Source organism: Artibeus jamaicensis, unplaced genomic scaffold (genome assembly GCF_021234435.1).
Source record: "Artibeus jamaicensis isolate MK-2021 breed Jamaican fruit bat unplaced genomic scaffold, CSHL_Jam_final contig_729, whole genome shotgun sequence".
Lineage (NCBI taxonomy): Eukaryota > Metazoa > Chordata > Mammalia > Chiroptera > Phyllostomidae > Artibeus > Artibeus jamaicensis.
Genome location: NW_026521939.1, coordinates 1,509,234 through 1,530,125, shown reverse-complemented (window position 1 = coordinate 1,530,125; position 20,892 = coordinate 1,509,234). Strand labels below are relative to the sequence as shown.

The 20,892-nt window shown below is 47.8% G+C and overlaps 1 protein-coding gene across 1 annotated transcript; it reads right to left on the bottom strand.

Annotated features, from left to right (window-relative positions):
* Window positions 1–3,327: 3,327 nt before the first annotated feature.
* Window positions 3,328–11,586, bottom strand: LOC128628414 (NUT family member 2G-like). Its single transcript, XM_053672133.1, has 7 exons — window positions 11,535–11,586; window positions 6,730–7,447; window positions 6,251–6,379; window positions 5,615–5,766; window positions 4,878–5,161; window positions 4,506–4,619; window positions 3,328–4,014 (listed from the first exon to the last, which is right to left on the bottom strand). Exons 1-7 carry the CDS (start codon window positions 11,584–11,586, stop codon window positions 3,328–3,330), a joined length of 2,136 nt encoding a protein of 711 aa, XP_053528108.1.
* Between the last annotated feature and the right edge of the window lie 9,306 nt (window positions 11,587–20,892).

The window sequence follows — 20,892 nt, the reverse complement described above, 5'->3', positions numbered from 1 at the left end:
GAAAAATAACTAAATAAAATTTTTAAAAAAGAAACTAAAAAAAAAGAGAAGAAAATAAAGGACAACCCACAAAGTGGGAGAATTTGTGGAAACCACATCTTTGGAAAGACCCTTTTGACCTGGAGTGTATACAGAACTCTTGGAGCTCAAGAATAAAAGACAATAAAAACAACTAAATATGAGCAAAGCATGAATACACATTGCTCCAAAGAAGATAGGTATATGGCTAATAAGTGTATGAAAAGTTGCTTGATGTCAGGAAAACTCAACCTCAACCCACAATGAGATGGCACTTCAGAACCATGGGGCTGGTGACAGGGCTTGCCCCTGTGTCACTGGGATTTCTCCCAGGATGCCATGGATTTCTCCAGGGAATTTACTCCTAGTGGAGGAGGAGGAAGTCTCTGGAGCCAAACCCCAATGGTGCTGGCCAGGCAGTCCCAGTGCCTGCTGGGCAACCTGCAGGCTGTGCAACTCAGCCACCTGACCTCTCTGAGCCCACTTTCCTCACAGAAAAATGGTGAAGTGTGACTCTCTCCCAGACTCTCTGTGGACACCTAGTGAGCTACAAGGGGGTGGAGCACCAGAGAGCACTGAGCACACAGGGAGCATGTTCTCTGTATGAGCATCATGATTTCCATGGAGGTTGGCTGGGAGGGCACTGTCATTTCCAGATTCTACTTCAGTCCCTAGTAACTTCTCCCGATTCCTACCTTATGCACTGTCCTTGCAAACAGTCATGTTTGTTGTTCCTTGCCAAAGGTCCTTGCAAAGTTTCTTGTTCTGTAACATGGAAGGTTGGCTGCAACAAAGATTTGAAACACTGCTTCTCTTTACTTCCCACTGTCCCTACACTAGTATTTTCCAAAGACTAATGTGCACATCTCTAAAAGTTGGCATGTGGAGTTGCACTTACCCAAGATTGAAGCAATGGTGGTCTCCAGTCATCCCTCCTGTGAAATCGTCCCTCCTGTGAAATTGTCTCAGAACGATTTCAGGGTTCACAGGGCTTGCAGGTGGGGGGAGCTGGGATTCTGCCTCCTCCTGGGAACTGCTCCTCCAAACCAGGACTCAAAAGCAGAAACTGCCAGGCAAGTGAGAACAGACACAGAGAAACCCAAGGGTCAGCTGTGAACCTCATAATAGTGACTGATGGCCCAACACACACAGAGGTGGAGCAGGTAAGTTCCCTTGCAACACAACTCACTCAGAGTTCCCACAACCCTGAGAGGGAAATGTGTAACCCTGTTTCACCACAAACACTCTGCCAGCAGAGAGATCACAGGACCAATCTACACCAAGGAACAGAAGGGTCCACGCTCTGTCCCACCACTACCACATTTGCATCCAGTGCCTGCCACCACAGGCAGGGGAGCACTGGGTGGGCACATGGGGAGAATGCTCATCCACTAGAAGTGTCAGCTTCTGGACCAGCCCTACAGCACACACTGAGTCTCGCATGACCTCTGAGCCCATTTCTCTGTGTGGACAAGGAGAGGGCAGCAGCTGGGGAAAGTGTGGCCCAAGAGGAGAAGTGTCTTCACAAAGTGCCCAGGAGGCCTGGGAGATGTACAGGCTGCTCACTGGCTGCATGAGAGGAGGGAAGGCAGCACAAGAAGGCCCAAGGGATGAACTGTGATTCTGGGGCAGGTGGGTGAGGGTCTGCCATGCTGACATGAGTCCCTTCTTGCCTAAGCTCTTTGTGGGGGACCAGACCACCTACTGCTGCCAGACAACCACCCTGAGCCACAGCTTTGCATGCTAGGTGAAAATGGAACCGTTTTCAGGGAGCCTTCCTGACACAACCTGGGCCCAGGGAAGGAATCAGAACTTAAAACCTAAAGAACAGGCATTGACCAAGAGGAAAGGGGGTGAGGGCAAGGGCATGTCCATGTGGGAGTAGAGCTGGGCCAAGGCAGTTCTGGAGACAGGGGCCTCCTCGGCTCTGCTCTTGTCCCTCACTGCTTGCTCACATAACTCTTACATCTGTGGTTCAGGTCTCTGCTTTGACTGTGGGGTGTGTACCAGCACCCACTGCAGGATGACTGAGGATCCCTCTGTCAGCCTGGATCTCCAGCTTCCAACCACTCTGGGGCCCCCCATCATCCCCTATTGCCCCTGCTGTAGTGCTCTATGAGAGAAACTGGGTCACGGTGTGTAAGTAGGAATTGTTTTCCACGCAAATATAATTCTTCTCAACATGGGTTCACCCAAGAGTACGCCCATAGTTGGGAGGGAAGACACAGTAGTTGTGGGTGTCTTGAAGACACATGGTCACTGAGCCCAGTCCCCTAGCCACAGTAGATGGGTCCTCCTTCCTCAGTTGGACAAGACACTCCCACACCAATCCTGCAAGGGACTTGGTATCCTCTCCATCCACTGTCATTTCCTCATTTACACACCTCTCACAGGCAACCCATTACTCTCTCGTCACCCCTCATTCCAGTCTCACCCCCTCCTCCACCCTCCACACTTAATCATTCCACTGAGACAGGAGGACGCTTCTCCTGCAAACAGCCACACAGGCAGACAGCCTGTCCCCTGAAGCCAAGTCTTTTCCTCTCCAGTCAGACCACTCACACAGGAAACCCTGGGAGAGCTGAGGATTGTGCGGCCTCCTGGTTTGACTGCTTCTGGAAAGCACAATGAAGCTCCCTAAAGACAAGGCTGACTCCAGTCCATCCCAGAAACCTGGTTTGTGGCCCAGAGGGCTTAAAGTCTCCAAAGCAGCTGCTCATTTCTAGAAGGTTCAGGATACAGATAATGATGAGAGGCCCCAGGAAGCCCAGCACCTAGGCTAGCCTTGGGAGTAGGGGTAAAGGGAAGGCTCCCTGGGGATCAGGGATCTGTGGGCTCCCAGGAGCAGTTGGAGGGCACCCGCATCAAACTGGAAGCAGGGACTGAAGTGTCACCTGACAATCCATAACACCCATGACCTCCACATTTGCTTTTCCTATTGGTGCCCCTCACTGAGAAGCAGCACAGACCCGAGTATGCAGAAAGCAGCCCTCAGAGCATTTCTAAACAAAACCATCTTTATTCCTAATTAATACACAATGCCCCAAAGGTGCTGTTCTCCCCACCCACCCCCACACCACCATTGCCCAGGCCCACCCCCCTCTAATGTTCCAGCCCTCCCTCCTTGCCTCCCACATCCCCTCCCATGTCAGTAAAAAAACCCCCTCCCAGCTTTGCCCAGGCCCACCCCCACCCTAATATTTCTTCCCTCCCTCCTTGTCTCCCACCCTCCTTCCCATGTCAGTAGAACAGCCAGAATCAGCCCCTGGGTGACAAATGAGCCCTTGGCTCCTGTGAGGAACAGCCAGGTCATATCTGGTCTGGGCACCCCCATCTTGTCTGAGGCTGGCAGTACGAGGGACATGGCGCTGCTCCACAGTAGCTACACTGCCGCTTCCTCCAAGTCCCTGTGACAGACTGGTCACGCTTTCTCTTTTGGGTCTGGGACTGGGCAGCTGGCCTGTGCCCCCGACCTCCAGGGCAGGCAAGGCCTGGGGCAGAGACAGGACTCAGAGAGAGAGTACAGGGCAGCAGGTTCTTAGGAGAGGCCATGAGGAAGGTCAGACTGGGGAGGTCCTCCTCATTCTCACTGGGCCTGCCCATTGACCTGAGAGTTTCTCTAACAAGAGAGGTCTCTCTGGGAGTGGAGGCATCCCTGGGCACCCGCCTACAGTAAGCGTGCTTGTACCCCTGGGGAAGAGGGGAGAAGCATGGAGCCCTCAGTGCTGGGCACTCCTGATGTCCTGATGAGACAGCAAAGGCTTTGGGCTTGGTCAGGTGTGCATCTCCTCCACCTTGCTTTTGACGGCCCTGGAAGTCAGTCTCTGGTGGGAAGCCTTTGTCACTGACCCCCAGCTGGGGGTGGTGGGCACACCTCTGGGCATCCTGGCTGGCCACAGACTCTGAAGGACTGGAGTCCAATTGGGGTGCACCATGACTCTGGGGTGCCTGCACACCCTCCTCCACCTTGGAGGCCAGGACCTCGTACTCTACTGGCTGAAAGGAAGAGGAGGACAGCGATTGTCTCCACACACATTTGTGAGAGACAGAGGTGTGTGGGTGATGGGACAATGGCATTAGGGGGAGGAGGGCAGGGGGTGACACAGTGAGTCAAATCCCAAACAGACACGTGGCTCTCTCGCCATCCTCCTGTCTTGTAATCCCAGCTCTGTGTCCTTCCCTCCCCTTCTGGTCTCCCCAAATTCCTTCCTATCACCCTCTTCTTTTCATAGTCCTCTCTTTCTAGCTTTCCTGCACTGCCTGCAGCCCAGAGGTGCCCCACCAGTGCCATGCCTACAGGCAGGGGTGGGGTGGAGAGAGTCACATGCACCCCTGTTCTGGGTTGCTCCAGGCCCTGCTTTACCAGATGCTCCCTCCTGTGGCTCACCTGGGGTCCCCTAACCTTTTATCTACCTGGAGTCCCTCCCTTCCTGACCCACCTAGAGTTCCCTCCCATCCTCCTAAGTTTTCTCTCTACCCTGGCTCACCTGGACAGGAGGGAGTCCTAACTGCTGTGCCATCTTTTCAGCTTCGGGCAGGAATTCCAGCATTGCTTCTATGGTAACCACTTGTTTCAGGAGTTCGTCGGGAATGGCCTTCACCTGGAGCAAAAGGACGAGGCTGTGAGTAACTTGTGAGTCAGCAGAACATACAGGAAAAGTGGAAAAGCAAAGGCCCACCGCATCCTCTTGTACAAGGTGGGTGTTTTACACCCTCTTGGTCCTCACCTACACATATTCACATAAGAATATCTGCACACAGATAGCACACCACACACATACACACACACGTTGCAGGGCTGGGTTCTAGAGCGCCACTCCCTGGAATCCTGTCGACCCCAGAGCTCTGACCCAGCCCACCTGGGTGACATAGTCGTCCTGGTCACACAGATATTCAAGGTACTTCAGGAGACCCAGGTCCAGGCAAGTCTCATCCTGTTCCTGCTGCAACTCCTTTCTGTCCTCTTCCCGTTCTCCACCTTTGTCCCCTGTGGCTGAGTGGGTCAGCCCCTCCAACTCATCCATGATGTCCATGTACTCTTGTACGGCTTCAGGGGGGATCTCATCAGATGTCTCAGTCTCCTGGGTCACCTGGGGTCTGTGGGCACCCTGGGCCCTGGGTATGTCCTCCATGGGAATGCACACTGGGGCAGAGAGGGAAGAGCAGGAAGTGTGAGGGGCTCCAGATTCCCGGTCCTGAGAATCCGATGGTGAGGGCAGCGTTTGGGAGCACTAACTTGGGCGTGGCTGGGTCAGCACCACCTGAAGCCATGTGACTGTGTGAAGAGAGAGGCCAGGTGGGAGTACCCAAGAGAGGCACGTGTCAGGTTCTGTGGAGCCACAGATTCTCCAGGGGAGCCCCTAACCAGCCAGTATCTTAGCAGACTTCATGTTGGGTCATTTTACAGGGAGGTGGGAGAGGGGGTTGCAAAAGTTGACCAGATCCAGACCCCATGGTGACCAAGGGCAGCTGAGGCCCTGGCTCTTGTGGCTGTTCCACTTGAAGATCAAAGTCCCCTTGAAGGGAAATGACACAGATGGGGACACTGGCCTGCCCTGGGCTTCTGTTGCCATTGACCATAGACTCTAGTGGGAACACTCTGTTGTACCTGGCTGTGGGCCCACCATATGGGCTGAGGGTCCCTGAGGATCAGGTCTCATTGGGGCTGCTGGATGCAGGCCTTGTGCCCGCTTCATCAACTGCGACTTCTGAATCTGCTTCTCCTCCTCTGCCTCAAGCTCCATGAACCTGGAGGGTGAGGAAGGCACAAGCTGTACTGAGGAGGAGGCCACACTGAGCCCAGCAAAGGCAGCCGCTGATGGAAGGATGGGGAGCAAGTGCCCTGTGGCTCTCATGACCCAGGCCACTGAGGAGGCCGGAGGTGGGCTGCCCCTCTGGCTGGAGTCTGAGCCCACTGGGTTGGGCACATTCATTCCAGCCTGCCCTGAGCCTTCATGTTGACCTAAGGATGGCTCAATATCAGAGGATGGTGGAGCTACCAGAGGTAGCCCAGAAGAACCCACGTTCCAAAGGTGAGGGAGAGGCATGCAGAGAGGACAAGGGCCTCTGGGCTATGGGGACCTGGTGCTGACCAAGAACATCCATTTTGGTGAGCAGCATCACAGCAGGACCCTATCTTGCAATCAACCCTCATCACCACACCCCACACTGCTATCAGCCCGCCAACCCCCATATATACACACAGCTTTGGGGACTCATAACCCTGACTCACGTTTCTGCCATCTCGTAATAGGTCATCCGGTCATAGTTGCTTTTGCGATCCCACTCCTGCATGGCCTGCCCTATTCCCTCCTCCAAAGTCATGGTGGGCTTCAGGTGGGAGAGCGACCGGAGCACTGGGCTGTAATACCTCAGGTTCAGTCACAGTGTACAACTTGGCCTCCACCCAGCTCTTTGGAGCACAAGTTCCCCCTTTCCCACCCAGCATGAGCTCCAGCAGGTGAGGGAGGAGGTGTGTGTGAGTGCAAAGGGAAGACTTTCCAGCTACTGTTATTGCGGCTGCACTCTCACACCAGCCCATGAACCTGGACTTGAGGCTGATCCACCCCTCCCACTTGTACCCTGGGATACCACCCTCAGACCTTCCCCCCAGTACCCCAGACAGTAAGCCAGCCTGCAGGTCCATCCCACATTCCTCTGTTATGTGAAAGCTCCAGGTAAGTGCCCTGTGCCCCTGCCCAGTACACTCACATGAGAAAGCAGGAAAGAGCTTCTGCATCAGGACTCTGGGGAAGGTGCCCACGGGCCAGGACCTTGAAGCGACGCCAACGTTGGAAGTTCTCATACATGTTCTTGGGGTTATAGAAGTCATCTGGAAAGGCCTGGGACTGAGAGGTGGCCAGGCCACCCTTGCTTGAAGCCCCAGGTAGCTGAGGCCAAGCGTTCACTAGAGGGATGATGGAGGCCAGCTGTGCAGTTGTTGGTGGAGCTTGAGGAGGAAGGCTGGGATACCAGCCTCCCTTGCCAGCTGGGGCACCCCCCAAAGCCAAGGTAGACAAAATGGTCTCCACTGCAGAGGCTTCCAAGAATGGAGGTGCAGGACACACAGCACCACCACAGAGGGCCTCTGGAGCACTCTTGTTGAGGGGTGCCTGTGTCAGGACGATGGTCTCAGTCTGGGGTGGCTGTGGTTGCCCCACTTCTGACCTGACCTGGTCCATGATGTTGCAAGCCCCAGTCCCAATGAGACCACGAGCAGCATCTCTGGCTGCCAGAGGGGCACTGGGCAAACCTGGCAGTGCCAGAGGGAAGCCAGGAGGCAGTGACGGGGTTGTCAGGGGCAGCAGAAGCTGCTCTCCAAGAGGCCGGTGTTCAGGGCCAACAGTCAGCTGGGGAAAGGGCAGTGTGGTGAAAGGAGTCATGGAGGCACCAGGGTTCAGGGTCGTATCCAGTCCAAGCACTGCAGATGCTGTTGAGACAAAGAGAAGTGAAGAATGGAGTGTGAGAGTCAGCAAACAGGACTGAGTTTCTCTGCTTCCTTTTGAGCTGCTGGGGAATCAGAGCTGTGAGTCTCAACAGAGAAGTGCCATTTGGATGGGGTGAAACTGTGGAATCTGCCAATGTCCTCGAAGCCTTATGCTCTGACCTCCAGTCGAGAATTTCTCCACTGGAGTGCTTGCTCCCCATTCGCTAAGGCTCCTTGACCACTGACTGCTGAGGAGAGAGAGCCCCAGCCAGCGCTGACTCCAAGAGCCTCCCTGAGCATTCCCTGGCACCAAACCCTGCCAGCCTCAGAGGCTGTCTCCCAAGACATGGCACCGGGCAGCAACCTGCTCTGTGCGAAATGACTGTAGGCAGACACACTAGTGGTGGTGACCTTCTCCCAGCTAAGTTCTAGGTACCCAGAGTGCCTTTGTGAACAGACAGTCTCCAGAGTATTAGGACCTCATCTGCATCTGTTCTCCTTTTCCTCAAAGTTCATGGCTCTCCATTGTTGGTCATGCATAACAACACAAAAACCCTGGAGTAGTATCTCTCCACAAGAAGCAACCCTGATATAACCTCTTACCACATCAGCCCAGCATGCACATGTATGTCAGAAGTAAAAAGAGCAAACACCTAACAGGGACCAGGTTCTGTCACTCTGGCCCCCATTCTCAGAGTATTTGTCACCCTCAGGAGCTCTATTGTCAGGAGACTGATCTGGGAGGTAATAAGTACTTTGTCCCTCAGATTTTGTCATTTCGAGGCCTGCAGTGGCTGTAGAGAATTAAAAAGGGCCGGGGGACAGAGAACACTGGGGCTGTCCATGGGTTTCCAGAATTTTGCACTGGTCATGGGACGGCAGACTGTCTGTGGTCCTACCCTTGCATACTCCCCAACAATAGAAAGTGAAGATGCATGAGCCAGGTGTCAGAGGGACAAAACTGTCTGGAACACATTCCTGTTCAGAGGACCTGATGCACACTCTACTTCAGAAAAAGAAGCCACACATGACGTGCCCCTGAATAATCAGGACAGGTGTCCTGGGACTCTTGCTCAATATACAAAGACCACCCTCCTGCTTCTGTGCTACTCCCCTTGCCCCCTTTAAAAAAGGAATCTCCTTCGCTGATGCTTCATGGGAAAACCAACCACCCTCCACATCTTTTCTGTCTGTGAAGCAGTGATATGGAATATGAACAAACCCTTTGAAGAACTAAGTTGCCAAAGAGGGGGGAAAATTCTGGACAAGTCAAAGAACAGAGCCCTATTGTGGTGCAAGTTACCTGGCTGCCCTGTCCCTGTGGAATATAAGACAACAAACAGCAGCTCCATGGGCTGAGGAGAAGTGAGCTCTGGGCTGGACAGAATGGAGAAGTGTGGGCTACAGCAGTTGGACTACCTTCCAACCTCACCCTCAGGGAGGACATTTCAGTGTAAACTTGGCCACAGCCAGCCCTACTGGACAACTTTCTGGCTAACACCACCTCTTCTCACTGCCCCCATTAGCTCTAGTATACTGAGTTCAAGTCCCTTAGAAAGATACTGTGAGGCAAGCTCCAGGTGCCTGAAGAACAAGACAGAGGACTAGGCTTTCCCGTGCCCCTCCCTGTGTCACCACCTGACATGACCCACTAGTCCACACACACATGTCGAATTGGCTTGTCTCCACTCTAAACAGAATGCATGTGCCTGCTGCTGTCCTTTCTCCACACCCAGGCATGTCCCCAGAGTCACCCTGATCCACATCTCGGGAGCCCTCCTGTCCATTGCCATCACAGGTTTCCTTTGGCTCCCAGCCTCCCCAGGTGACAGGTCTGTGGAGGTCCAGTGCCCTCTCCTTCCTGTCCTTCAGTCCAAACTATGTTTCCCAAGTGGAAGTGTCACATTTAAACCCCTAGTTTTGAGGGGCAGCCCTGTTTCTGAAACAATCCTACCTTGGACCTACAGGCTTACCTCCTTCTGAAGTCATCCTCACAAGCTGAGACACTGACCACTGCTGCCTGAGTAGCCTCCACAATGAGAAAATTCCAGTACAGGAACTAGAGAGTGACCTGCTCCAACAGATGCTCAGCATCCAGTGGAGGGAAGTGTTTGAATTTAAACTGCAGAATGTAGGGCTCCAGACATTCCGCAGCGGGGGAGGGGCCGAGGCCTGGTAGGCTGGAGTGTGGTGGGGCTGGGGGGAGGGTGGATGTTCCATGGAGGGCTCTTGCCCACAGGTAGGCAAGAACCAGAAGTTCCTTTCAAGTATTAAGTGGCAACAGAAATGATGTGTGCTCCTTTAGGCTATTTATACATGGGTTTTTTGGGTTTTTTTGTTTTTTTTTTAGGTTCACGGCACAGAGGCTTTACTTGATGTTCCTTTATTTCAGTTCTTGATCCATCAACCTGGGTTGGGGTCTCTCAACCTGCTTCTTATCTGGCTCTTGACTTATTTCTACACAGGCTGCGCTTTCTGAATAAAATTCAAATGTATAACCTGAAAAAATAATAGGTACTTATGTATGGCCACATAAACCCCAGGGTTTGAAATTAGGAGTGACTCTGCAGATATAGCAGGTACATGTCATTCTTTAGGAAACAGTGCTGTGGCCCCCAGTAGTGTCCACTGCTGGAAGCTCTAGAGTGTGCAGCCAGCCCAGCCTTAATAACCATGACTTGCTCCAGCCCAGCATGTGCATGTGAATCATGGTAGCACTCCTCAGAAAAACTTGTTTGATTCTTTATTTCATAAGTTCATTTCATAAACTGCATAAATGTCAGTTTATCACTGTCAAAATTATCTGCACATGCATTTGTGTTTTGTGCTGTTGAAGGAGAGAATTTTTAGGAAATTGGTCAAGGGATTTGAGAGGTGATGATTTTGGAGGATTGCCACCCTATCTCTTAAAAGACAAGATTCATGCCTTGCAGTAGCAGCAGAGTTCCTACTGATGATGGTAAGGTGAAGGACTGTTGCATGCTGAGAACATTCCCTGAAAAAGATTCTCTATGGCCTTAAGATGTTTCTGGCTACCACCACCCCGACCCTTAGAAGGAAAGACTGGCGTAGAATAAGATGAGAAGATGAGGGGAGGGCAATTCAAGCAAAATCATGGTAGACTTTATTTTTTTAAAAAAAACAAACTACTGCAGGGATTGAAAGAGGAAGCAACTTGAACATATTTCTCAGGACATTAACTTTTATCACGGGGAGACCCTGAACAGTAGTACAATATCCCATGCTTGTGTCTTGTGGAGTTTTCCGTCTGTGCACTTGGAGAAGCTTAGTGTTCTTAGATACGAGTGGTCTTCAGAGTTATCCTGTGGAGTGAGAAATGGTCTCATCTTGCAAATGACCGTAGAGAGGATGTGACGATGATTGCAGTTGCTTTGGAAAGTATGACAAACTCAAGTCCCCGAGTTGGTTCTGCTACTAGAGATATGATTTGTACTGCCGACTGAAAGTCTGCAAAAGAATATGAAAAAGGATGGACAGGTGAGTGAAATTGTTGCCAAATCTTGATCAATGTTGTAACAAAGGGAACATCGATGAATCATCATGTATTGAAAAACTTTCATGTACCAAGTAAATATACTAAGAAAAATATTCTAGTTCAGTAAATGGGCTTCAAAAACTGTAAGAATGGAACGATGGAAAGCATGTCTTCGAGTGTTTCCAGGTCTACAATTCTTGGCCAGAACTGTGAAATGGAACATGCAGACTCGGTAGGATTGAGGGCCTACAGTTTTCGGAATCCCCGGAAATGCATTCACAGGGCATGGAGGCACTTGTGCCAATTTGTGGATAAGTGCTTTAGGCAGACATCTCCAAAACTCTTCCACAAGGGTAGTATTTAAATTTGCACATTTGTCATTTTAAACCCCTAAGTACACATTTTACACATGCTAGTCAGGGAGCTTCCTGAGGAGGAGGAGGAAGAGCAAGAGAAGGACCAGGGGGAAGGGCTGGAGGATTTCCATTAAGATGCTTCCCAGGGAGTCCTATGTTCCAGGGTACCTCGAGCCCGGGACCTACGCGCATGCCCACTGGGGCGCGAGGCAGGCCTCTCCCAACTTCCAGCAACGACCTGCAGCGGGCTCCCAGAGTTCGTTGCGGTGGTTGGGCCTGTAGGTGCGCATGCGCGAGCCTGGATGCAGGGTGGCCAACGCCCATCGAAGTTAGGCACCTGGACTGGCGTCGCTTTTATGAAGGATGAGGTAGGGGATGGTCATACCGTTTGTCCCCTCAGTCGTCAGGGCTCTGCAGTGTTGTTCAGGCTGTGGGCTGTTTGTTACCCAGGGCTGTTTTCCTACCCCAACACAGCCCACTTCCGGTGTCGTTTACACCAGGGGATGGGCAACACTGGGAGGGGCTGCAGAGTCTGTTTAGTGACCGCTGGTCTGCTAATAAGCGTGTGAGGTATGGAACTCCGCGGGTCGTGGTGTCCCCTGCATTCAGAATAATACGAGAGCCCTGGGGCAGTTCTTCCAAAGTTGCACATCGTCCTCCAGTTCGGCAAGAAGTAGCTCAAGTCCTTGGAAACGAGGGCCAACAGGGGAAGCTTTCACCTACTTCCTCACAGTTTCACTAATGCCTTTCTTAGCGTGAAAATCTCAACCAACGATGTCGTTCAAACTGCTGTCTTGTCAGTGAGGTGAGCGACTTTGCTGGATCTGATAGTGATGCAGTGTGTTGCCAGATCATGGGGTTGCAAGCACAGATGGGGTTTGTGCGTATTTAGTTGGTTGGTGGGCATCCAGTGTGTGTATGCAAATGTGTGAGTTCGTTTTTCCGTTGGAGGGAATTTGATGTGTGTTTTCAAATGTGTGGGTTCGTTTCTTGGTTGGTGGAAATCTGATACGTATTGAAATGTGTGAGTTCGTTTTGTGGGTGGATATTTGTGATTATGGGGATGTTGTGTGTGTGTTTTTGAGAGGGTGTAGGATGTTTCACAGGTCAACTCCAGGAGTCGGCCATTAGGTGTTTGTAATGTAGGGTTTGGGGAGATGTTTACCTGGATTTTTTTCCTCCTATGAGTTTGGGGATTTCTCTAATGGCTGATTTGAAAGGGTTATCTGCATTAGGGCCTGGACAATGTTAGGAAAAGTGCTTGTGTTCATCATACTTGGAGGTATGATCATTTTGTTTTTTATTTGGGGAATGTAGAAGGATCATTATGTATTCTGGACATGTTGTATGGTTATGTGTATTTCTTTTTGTAATTTTTCAGGAGCTGTGTATTTCTGTTTGAGTGTGTAGAGGGCAAATCTGAGACTATTTGTAAGACTGGTGGATGTTGCATATGTGAGTGTGATGAGGTGTTTGTGTGATTCTGTATGGTGCAAGATGGAGGAGTTAATTCTGTGTGAGAATTTGGGAGTGTGGAGGTATGTATATGCAGGTAGTGTGGCAGTATATGTGCATTTGGGGCATGTGCTAGAAGGTGAAGGATGTTCATATTTGTAATGCCCTGGGTAATTGTGGGTATATTGGAGGCTTGTGTAGAGTTGTGTGTGTATTGAGTTTATGTGTATATTCAAGGGGCATGGCTGTTTGGAGGAATACTTGCTGGAGCTATGTGTTTATATTTTTAGTAGGGGGCTATTATTAAACTTTCATATTTTGAGGAGTGACTATGTATTTGATGAAGAGATAGATTTCTATGTTTTTATGGGAGAGTGAGAGAACAGTGTTTGTATGTATTAGAGGTATGTGGTATGGTCATTTGTTAGTACTTGTGGGTGTGAGAGCTTACTCTTATTAGCTAGAGATAATTTGGTATTTGGGAGTTGTTGCTTATATGGTTTGGTGGAGAAATTTCTGTGTGTCTTGCCCATGTATACTGGTTTGTGTTTCCTGTCTATCACCAGGTGTGTGAATTATCAGTTTGTTCATAGGGTACATGGGATTGTTAGGAGTATTCAAGGTGTATTTCTTTGGAGAGTACTAGAGTGTTTCCACATGTTGTTTGGTAGTAGGTAGTAAGCAGTGGTCTGTGTGTATTCAGGATTAGGCTAGAGAAAAATATCTATATGAAGGCTGGGGGTGATGAGATTGCATTCTGAAGAGGTGGATAATGTAAAGTTTATTCCCAGGTTGCGAACATTTGCCAGTGTGTATGTTTCCATAGATGTGAGAATTGTATATATGTATTAGTGGGAGTTGAGGGATTTTTGGTGTTTTTTTGTTTTGCATGTATCTATCTGAGCACATGAGGTGTATTCATGAGTGGTTTGCAGGTACACATTTGGGATGTGTAAGTGAAATGAAAGTTTAGGGTAACTTTGTGTGTATTGCAGAATGTAATGCTTGCACAATTTTGGTGGCATTGCTTGTATGTGTCTTCTCAGTGTTTGTGTGGTGGACTTCCATGTATTTGATATGTATAGGTTGTTTGTGGCTGTGTATATTTTTGAGTTCCTGGAACTGAAGGTGTGTGTACTGTTGGGGATGTGAGAGTTCACTTTATGTGTTTGGAAATCAAGAGACTTTATGGGTTGTGTGAGTTTGTGTAGTATTTTCAGGAATCATGGGGTATGTGTTTTTAGGGCCATGAAATTGCATGTGGATCTTTGGTGGGGGTCAGTGGCACATGGCATAACTCTGTGCTTGGTGGTTTTAGAGAGACTGTGTATTCAAGTATTCATTGTGCACATCTGGGTGCTATGTTACTTGTACATTTGTATTCAGACCCATGTTGTTTTTGTAAATATAGTTACAGATTAGTGTGTGAGTATTCAGTATGATTAGGGTTTTATATGTAACAATTAAGGTAGGATAGGTGATTTATCTGTACATTCAGTGAGGGTGAGGGTAGACATGTATGTGTGTGTTTATATATGGCTCAGTGGGTTTGGCGTCATCCCTCAAAGTGAAAGGTTGCCAGTGTGATTCCTGGTCAGGACTTGTGCCTTGATTGCAGGTTTGGTCCCTGTTCGGGGCACATATGAGAGGTAACCAATTGAAGCTTGTCTCTCACATTGTGTTTGTCTCCCTCTCTTTCTCCCTCCCCTCCATCTCTCTAAAAATAAATTAATAAAATCTTTAAAAGAAAGAAAGAAATATGTGTGTGCTTATATATGTTAACTTTTGTTTACATGTCCAGGGTGTAAGTGGATTGTGTGTACGTTATTGTGTGAAATGGGGTAGCATGCACTGGAATGGCTCATACTAGCTTAGGACTGTTGATGGCCCATGTGTCTTCCAGGTTCTGTGTTCATCAAGTGGGGAGCTTGAAGTTAATCGTGCTGAGAATATTTGTGTTAAACACCACAAATGAAGTGCTTCCTGCATCCTCCTGAGCGTATTATTGAGCATTCACCAGCACGCTGACAATTTGTGTGTCTGGATGTATGCTGTGTGAAGCAAGAATATTTAGGCATTGGTGCGTATATGTATGGGAGGCTCAACCTGAATTGTGAGTGGGGCACCTGGGGCTGTGGGCCCTGGTATGTATGCATGGGTCCTGGTCATTCTGAAGCATTACATTGCTCTTAATCAGGTTGGTCCATTCTTTAGGGCCAAAGAGTTGCCATAGATGTTTATTTCTGGCCCCTCTTTGTGCAGATGGGTTAAGGGCTACATGTACCTTAGGCAGGTGGACTCTTCTGTAGCATTTCTGTGGTTCTGGCATGGCAGCCCCTAAATGGGTAGGCCTGTTAAATAGCTGTGCAGAGCAGAACTTTCAAAGGCGTGTTGGTTTGACACACAACAGTCCAAAAGATGTGGGGTTTCCTAGACAGGAGGTCAGATGGCCAAGTGTTCTCCCAGGCAATTCCTCAAGAAGCAGCTGGGCATCTATGGATACTGCTGACTCTCCTGGGTAACAGTGGGTGGACAAGACACCCTTCATATGGGGTCCGGATGGTGAAAGTCTTTAGACCATTGTGTGCTGAAACCATCTGCCCCAGGGTGGTAGGGTCTGTTGGGTGTCAGGATTGTCAGCAGTGTCACTGGTTCTCAATCAGCCTATCTCCATGGAAACCTGAATCATTTGGGATAGGAAAGACTGTAGGGATCAGTGAAGCACCAGGGATGGAGGTGTGGGGGCTTTGTCCCTGGGGAGGGCAGGGGACTGCCACCTGGAGAGACAGGGGATTCCCATTCTGAAGTAAGTCTCTGACATTCCTGAACCCTTTGGACTCACACTCCTTTGCATTCCGAAGGATCGAGATGCTTCTAAGCATTGAAATGCATCTCGTGTCAGCTTCATGTTTCACTAGTAGGATGACCTGACCCGTTTTTGTCTATTCCATGTTGTTGTGCAAGCACACCAGATGAAACCACATGATCATTGTAGCCTACAAGCCTACCCCACATTTGCTTCCTAAGAATTTCTGGGCCTTCCTTAGGATGAGTCTCCTAGCCTTTTCTCTGTCATGGTGCATCCTCTTGCCAACAAAATGTGCCTACATCCCTTGCTTGATTGCTCCAAACTGCTTTCTTTAGTACAAGTAGATTCCTTATGGCTCTCACTGCCCTCTTCATAACCCAGCCCCAATAAAATGACAGTGTGTTGTACTGATCATATTGTGTGTTGTTGGCAGAATGGAGTTGTGTCTGGTTTTATATTTTAAAGTGTTGTATATTTTATTTTTATTTTTATTGTTGTTCAGTTACATTTTTCCCCAGTTGCTCTCTCTGGCCCCGTCCAACCACACTCCCAAAGACAATCCCCTCTCCATTGTCCTTGCCCATGGGTCCTTTGTATACATTCACCTTCTATCTTCAGTTACCCCCTCTCCCTGTAGTCTGGTGCCTATCAGTTTGTTTTTTATTTCCACGTCTCTAGTTCTTTTTTTCTCACCAGTTGAAAAGAATCTATGCATCCCTGCGTTCATAGCAGCATCATTTACAACAGCTAAGTACTGGAAACATCCTAAGTGCCCATCAGTAAATGAGTGGTTCAAAAAACTGTGGTAGTTTGACACAGTAGAATACTACACATCAGAAAGAAAGAATGACCTCCTACCCATCGCAACAGTATGGACAGAACTGGAGATTATTTTGCTAAGTGAAATAAACCAGGCAGTGAAAGACAAATACAATATGATCTCACCTATAAGTAAAAAATATTATATATTTTAAATAAAATGCAGTTAATATATAAGGTAGAAGTTCTTGGGTTTGTTTGTTGGATTTCCTTGGTTTGGTTTTAAAGGATGAAGACAGGCACTGAATAATAGGGGTCAGGAACAGAAGTATATTGGTATCCTGAATCATCACTGAAAATCCCCCACTACATGGAATGAATGGAAATTGCTGAAATGGCTGAGGTTGGACAGAGCTGGTTTTCCTGAGGTCAGTATTTTTGGGGGTGTATATTATTCCCCCATCTGTCTGTGGCAAGATGGAATCCTGTGCTCTTTTTCAGAAATAATTTAAAAATGTGTTATTATATTGCCAACAATATTATATTAGTTTCAGGTGTACCATGTGGTGATTAGACATTTATTTACCTTACAAAATGATTACCCTGAGAAGTCTAGTACCCATCTGACACCATGCATAGTTATTACAATATTATTGACTATATTCCCTATGCTGTATTTCACGTCCCTGTGACTGTTTTTATGACTAGAAATTTGTAAATCTTAATCCCTTCCCCCTTTTCACCCATCTGTCCCACCTCCCTTGCATTTGGCAACTATCAAAATACTCTCTGTACATAAGAGTTTGTTTTGTTTGATCTTTTATTTTGTTCTTTATTCCACGTATAAGTGAAATTGTACAGTATTTCTTTTTCTTCATCTCTCATTTCACTTATATAATGCCCTCTAGATCCATCCATGTTGTTGCTAATGGCAAGATTTTATTCCTTATTTTGGTTGAGTAATATTCCATTGTATATAGTACTACATCTTTTTTATCTGTTTGTCTGTCAGTGGACACTTAGGTTGCTTCCATGTCTTGGGTATTGCAAATAATGCTGCAGTGGACATAGGGATGCAAAAGTCTTTTCAAATTAGTGTTTTGTGCTCATTTGGATAAATACTCAGAAGTGGAATTGTTGGGTCCTTGCTTCTCTCTTTCTAGATAACCTTTGTTTTAAAGTCTATTTTGTCTGATTTAGTACTGCCACTCCAGCTTTTTATTTTCATTTCCATTTCCATTTTCATGAAATACTATTTTTCTCCCTTTACTTTCAGTCAGTGTGTGTCTTTTCATCTGAAAGGGGTCTCTTGTAGGCAGCATATGTATGAGTCTTGTTTTCTAATCCATTCAACCATGCTTTGTCCTTTTATTGGAGCATTTAATCCATTTACATTTGAATTAATTATTGATAGGTGTGTAGTTATTGTAATTTTATTATTCATATTTTTACTGTTTTTCTTCTTAAAGAAGTCTTTGTAACATATCTTGTAATACTGTTTTAGTGGTGATGAACTCCTTCACGCATTTTTATTTCTGAGAATTCTATCTCTTCCTATTCTAACTAGTAGCCTTGCTGGGTTAAGTAGCTGGGTTAGGTTGCTATGTTAGGTAGCTTCCCACTCCTTCTACCTCCTCTTCCCTCATTCTCCTCCTCCCTTACTACTCCCCCCGTCCTTCTCCTCCTCCTTTCTTTTTCTTCCTCTCTTTCTCCTTCTCTCCTTCCTTGTCCTTCTCCTTTTGACATTTGGTGCAGTACTAGTTTGGTGGTAACAACTGAGGTTGAAATGATACCCTTGCTGGGTAAAGTAGCTTTGGTTTTAGGTCCTTGCTTTTCATCACTTTAGATATTTTATGCCTATCCCTTCTGCCTGAAATGTTTTTGTTGAGAAATTAGATGACAATCTCTTTTTAAGATTCTCTCCTTGTCTTTAAGCTTTGTAATTTTAATTATGTTATGTCTTGGTGTGGGCCAATTTTGGTCCAAAATGTATGGGACTCTCTATGTTTCCTGGACTTATATGTCTTTTTCCTTCACCAAGTTAGGGACATTTTTGGCCATTATTTCTTCATATAGGTTCTCAATATCTTGCTCTCTGACTTTTCTGTGGGGGCGACTTTGCCCTTAGGTCCCCCCATCTGCCACAGATAAAAGTAACTGCTACCAAGACATGATCTGCTTGGGGAGGAGAGGTGGCCAATTTCTCTGAGGAAAAAGGCCAGGAGCCCCTTCCTTCAGGGGCTTTTACTGGGTTGTAATACACAGGAATACAGGGCGGCAAGAATCAAAGAGTAGATAACATTTCAAAGAAATCTGAGGGCTTAGTCTGAGTCAGTGTCTGTCAGGTAAGGGGGTTGTAGAAACTTTGGGAGATATACTCATTTCCTGCTCGGACCCTTAACATATGAATGAAAGCACTCTTAGCAAAGTAGGCTTCACAGGACTTTTAGGAATTCTTTCTTATGCCAGATTTACACCGGATACCACTCTAGCAAGGCAAGGAGCTGCACCACCTCCCCATCACAGGTTTTCAGGCTGAAGTGGATTAGAGCCAGGAAGCACTTCTCCCAGAGGACATGGGGACTCAGACTATTGCAGAATAGCTGGGAGGCAAGGGTCCATTGCTCCCTCTTTGTCTCAGCCCCCCAGGTCCTCTTATGATGGCCTCCCAAGTGATCGTGTCTGGCTTAGGTTGCTCCTCGATGTGAGGAGTCTTACCTGTCTTGGACATCGACCATGCTTTGGGGGCAGGGGATTAAGCTGAGGCAGCGTTTGCTACAAAGAGATAAGGTTTGTCTCCTGTGGCTCACATTCCAGAGGTCGCTCCCTCAGTCTTAGCTATGGGGGTAGTTACAATTCCTGAAACCAGGCAGAGTGGTTCCCAACACTTTCCTTCGGTACCCCTATGATAACGATGTTTATGCTTCATGTTGTCCAAAAGGTCCTTAAGTGATTCTCACTTTTTAAAAATTCTTTTTATTTTTTGCTGTTCTGTTGTGTGTTTTTTCTACCTTGTTTTCCAAATTCCTGATTCAATCCACTGCTTCATGTAACCAACCTGTTCATTCCTTCCAGTGTATTATTTATTTCAGATATTGCATTCTTTTGCTCCTTTTTATGGTTCATCTGTCTTTTTCATGTTTTTGTGCATCCTTATAATCACTACTTTGAAATCTATAAATGATAAATTGCTTACCTACATTTCATTTAACTCTTCTTGTGGAGAATTCTCTGGTTTTCTCTCATTGGATCTTGTCTTTTTGTCTTCCCATTTTGGCCACCTCTTTGTGTTTGTTTCTCTGTATTAATTAGATCTGCAAAGACTGGTGCAGGTCTATGTCAGATGCTGCCTATGACTGGCTCTGGGAAACCTGTTTGTAGCTATCAGTGTTCCACAGCTTGTCTCTCAGTGTGCTGGTTCTGGGTGCATGCAGAAGGCACCAAGCATCAAGAAGGTACCTGGTGCACCAAGTCTGGCTTTACTAGCACCAGCCCAGAGGAGGGTCAGCTAAAGTTTCAAAGTTCCCAGAGATCCACCTCTGCCTGCAAGCTGTATGTTAGGCTTAATTGCTGAAAGAGCCTCCAGTTGTACTTCTCAGCACGGCTTAAACTCAACAGGGTAGGGTAAGAGGGATTCCTGCTGGTGGGGCTGTTGCTTCACCCAGGGCTGATGCTGTATGGAAGGATGTCGCCTTCCCAAGAAAGATGGCTTCTGCAGTGTGGGGAATGACTGATCACAAGGATCCTGGCGTCTGAGCCCTCAGCTCTTGCCCGTGAAATACCAACTCCAGACTCTCCTCACATGATGCTAGTCCTGTATACCCTCTCTTTCTCAAAGCACAGGGCAAGTCGCTGAAAACAAAATTTGTGTGTTGGCCCTTAAAGATAGTGTCTGCATCTCTACCTATCTCTTCCCAGTAGAAAGAAACCCCATAGCTTTTCCCATCTGGTTACCATATTATGTGGTTACCATGCCAGTCTGGTGCTCCAGGCCAGGGAACTATGCTTGGGGTTTATACCCCACACTTCTCAGGGGGGATCCCACCGCAGCCACCGAAATATTCCTCCAGAACTTCAGCTGCTCCCTGTGGACCCAGCCAGCCCTCTTATTTCTCTTCAATTCCTACCAGCGTGGATGTGGTGATGTGTAAGTCCCTGGTGATATCGCATCTCTCCAGCTAGTCTTCAGTTGGTTAATAAGGATGATTTTTCTATAATTTAGTTGTAATTCCAGCCTGGAATTAGGAGGAGGTTAATGTAACTTCCATCTAGTCTGCCACCATCATCGGATCCCAGTATTTAATTTTTTGATGCAATTGTAAATGGGATCGTTTTTTAATTTCTCTTCCTGATAGCTCCTTATCCTTTTATAAAATGCAACCAATTTCTGTACATTGTTTTGTATACTGTTGCTTTACTAACTTCATATGTCATCTCTATTAGCTTTTTGGTGGAATCTTGTTGTGTGGGGGCTAACCCCATAAGTGGGAGTCCCTTGTGTCTCTACTGCCTGCTGAGTCCACCCTTTGGGCATGTAATTTGTAAATTGGGCGGTGCTCTGATGTGGTCTAAT

Excerpts from the sequence above, each read along its gene's own strand:
- LOC128628414 (XM_053672133.1), bottom strand. The coding sequence starts at position 11,586 with ATGCGCACCTACAGGCCCAACCACCGCAACGAACTCTGGGAGCCCGCT. Across the intron at positions 7,448-11,534 it reads ACTCTGGGAGCCCGCTGCAG|CATCTGCAGTGCTTGGACTG; the intron begins GTCGTTGCTGGA and ends TTGTCTCAACAG. Across the intron at positions 5,162-5,614 it reads ACAGCCAGGTACAACAGAGT|TGTGCATTCCCATGGAGGAC; the intron begins GTTCCCACTAGA and ends TCTCTGCCCCAG.